General features: G+C 42.7%; 1 protein-coding gene across 1 annotated transcript; it reads right to left on the reverse strand.

Moving 5' to 3' along the window:
* Positions 1-114: 114 nt before the first annotated feature.
* Positions 115-1,406, reverse strand: LOC109222415. The gene has a single exon (XM_019386777.1). The coding sequence runs from the start codon at positions 1,246-1,248 to the stop codon at positions 115-117; it is 1,134 nt and encodes a 377-aa protein (XP_019242322.1). The 5' UTR covers positions 1,249-1,406.
* Between the last annotated feature and the right edge of the window lie 72 nt (positions 1,407-1,478).

Below are 1,478 nucleotides of genomic sequence, written 5' to 3' on the forward strand. Positions count from 1 at the left end.
GTTATACACAGAAAGAGCACACATTGATGACCTGCAATCTGCCAGCACAGGAAAGTTGCTTGGAGTATCCAGTGTTGATCCTCGTCATGATCTTCTCCACTAACTGATGACATTCTACTTTGCTCCACTTCTTGAAGATAGAGGGAGTCCAAGGTACCTCATAGGTAATGAGCCAAGGGAAAAACCAGTGGCATAATCTTTCAAACACTCATCAAACACATCCATCACCACTTTTGCAGCTATCTCCCCAATACTGCATCCTACTCCAACCTGAACTGGACCATCCAAACAACTGCACCCGACTCGTTTATACCCCACATCCCCGCCTTCGAATTCCACATTCACCTCACTCAACTTCCCATCTCCATCACAAAACTCACCAAGTTTATCATTCTTGTAATTATTTACCTGTCCCACTTCAACATTCTCCTTACTCACTGAAACCCCGTCATGGGTAGGGTCTTTCCCTGTTACATTCTCCTTACTCAATGAAACCCCGTCATGGGTCGGGTCTTTCCCTGTTATTCTATTACCGTTCCCAACAGATAGAGGATCGGTATCCATTGAGAGTTTGTCTTGATAAGGAATTGTACCATTTTCATTCCGGTCTTGGCCCGAGCTTGTACCATTTTGATCCGAGACTCGGCTCGGGCCAGGGACTGTAACATAAGGAGTAGTGGGCAAAAAGCTCCCTTGGCCCGGGCCCGTATCATATTGATCCAGGCCTTGGCCTAGGCCCGGGGCAGAAGGGATGGTGGGCAAAAAGCTAACTTTAACACCAACCAAGTTGGATTTTTTTGACTTGTCAGCATTAAACGGCGATGTATGAGCAAAATCAGGGTGCCAAAGCTGTCTCGAAAGATCATACAAAGCACGATCATGTGGCGACAACAATGACATATCTAACCCTTTAGACAGACGAGAAGAAATCACCCTAAACTTCTTCCTCAGCCTACGTAATTTCTCAGAAAGTTGAGATTTCGTATAAGGCTGCAACATGGTATTTGAAAACCGAGTATAAAAAATATTAAGATCACGAGGGAATAATAGGGAACCATCATCAAGAAGACCTTGTAAAAACCGGATCTCATCCGGTTCAGTCCAAATTCGATGGAATTTAAATGGTGGCAGTTTTTGTGGGTCTGAACCGGCTGCGGTGATAAATGGGTCGTCGGTTGTTTTGCGTTTGATAGGGAGCTTAGAAGCAGTGTCAGTGGGGGATTGAGAAAGGGGAAGGGTGGAGTCCATGGCTATGAAAAATGTTTAGTTTAAGGGTTAAACAGTTAATTAAGCGATTGATTTTGGATTTGATTTAATTTGATTTGGTGTTTTGGTTGTGGTTTGGTTTGAGCGTTACTTTCGGTTCAGGGTGAAGACTTTGTAAAAAGGGAAATAGGGATTTTGTTAATTCTAGTTAATGAATTATGAAACGTATTTAGTCAATATAGTCTCTCAAAATGATATATATATATATATAT

This window comes from Nicotiana attenuata, unplaced genomic scaffold, assembly GCF_001879085.1.
Source record: "Nicotiana attenuata strain UT unplaced genomic scaffold, NIATTr2, whole genome shotgun sequence".
NCBI lineage: Eukaryota > Viridiplantae > Streptophyta > Magnoliopsida > Solanales > Solanaceae > Nicotiana > Nicotiana attenuata.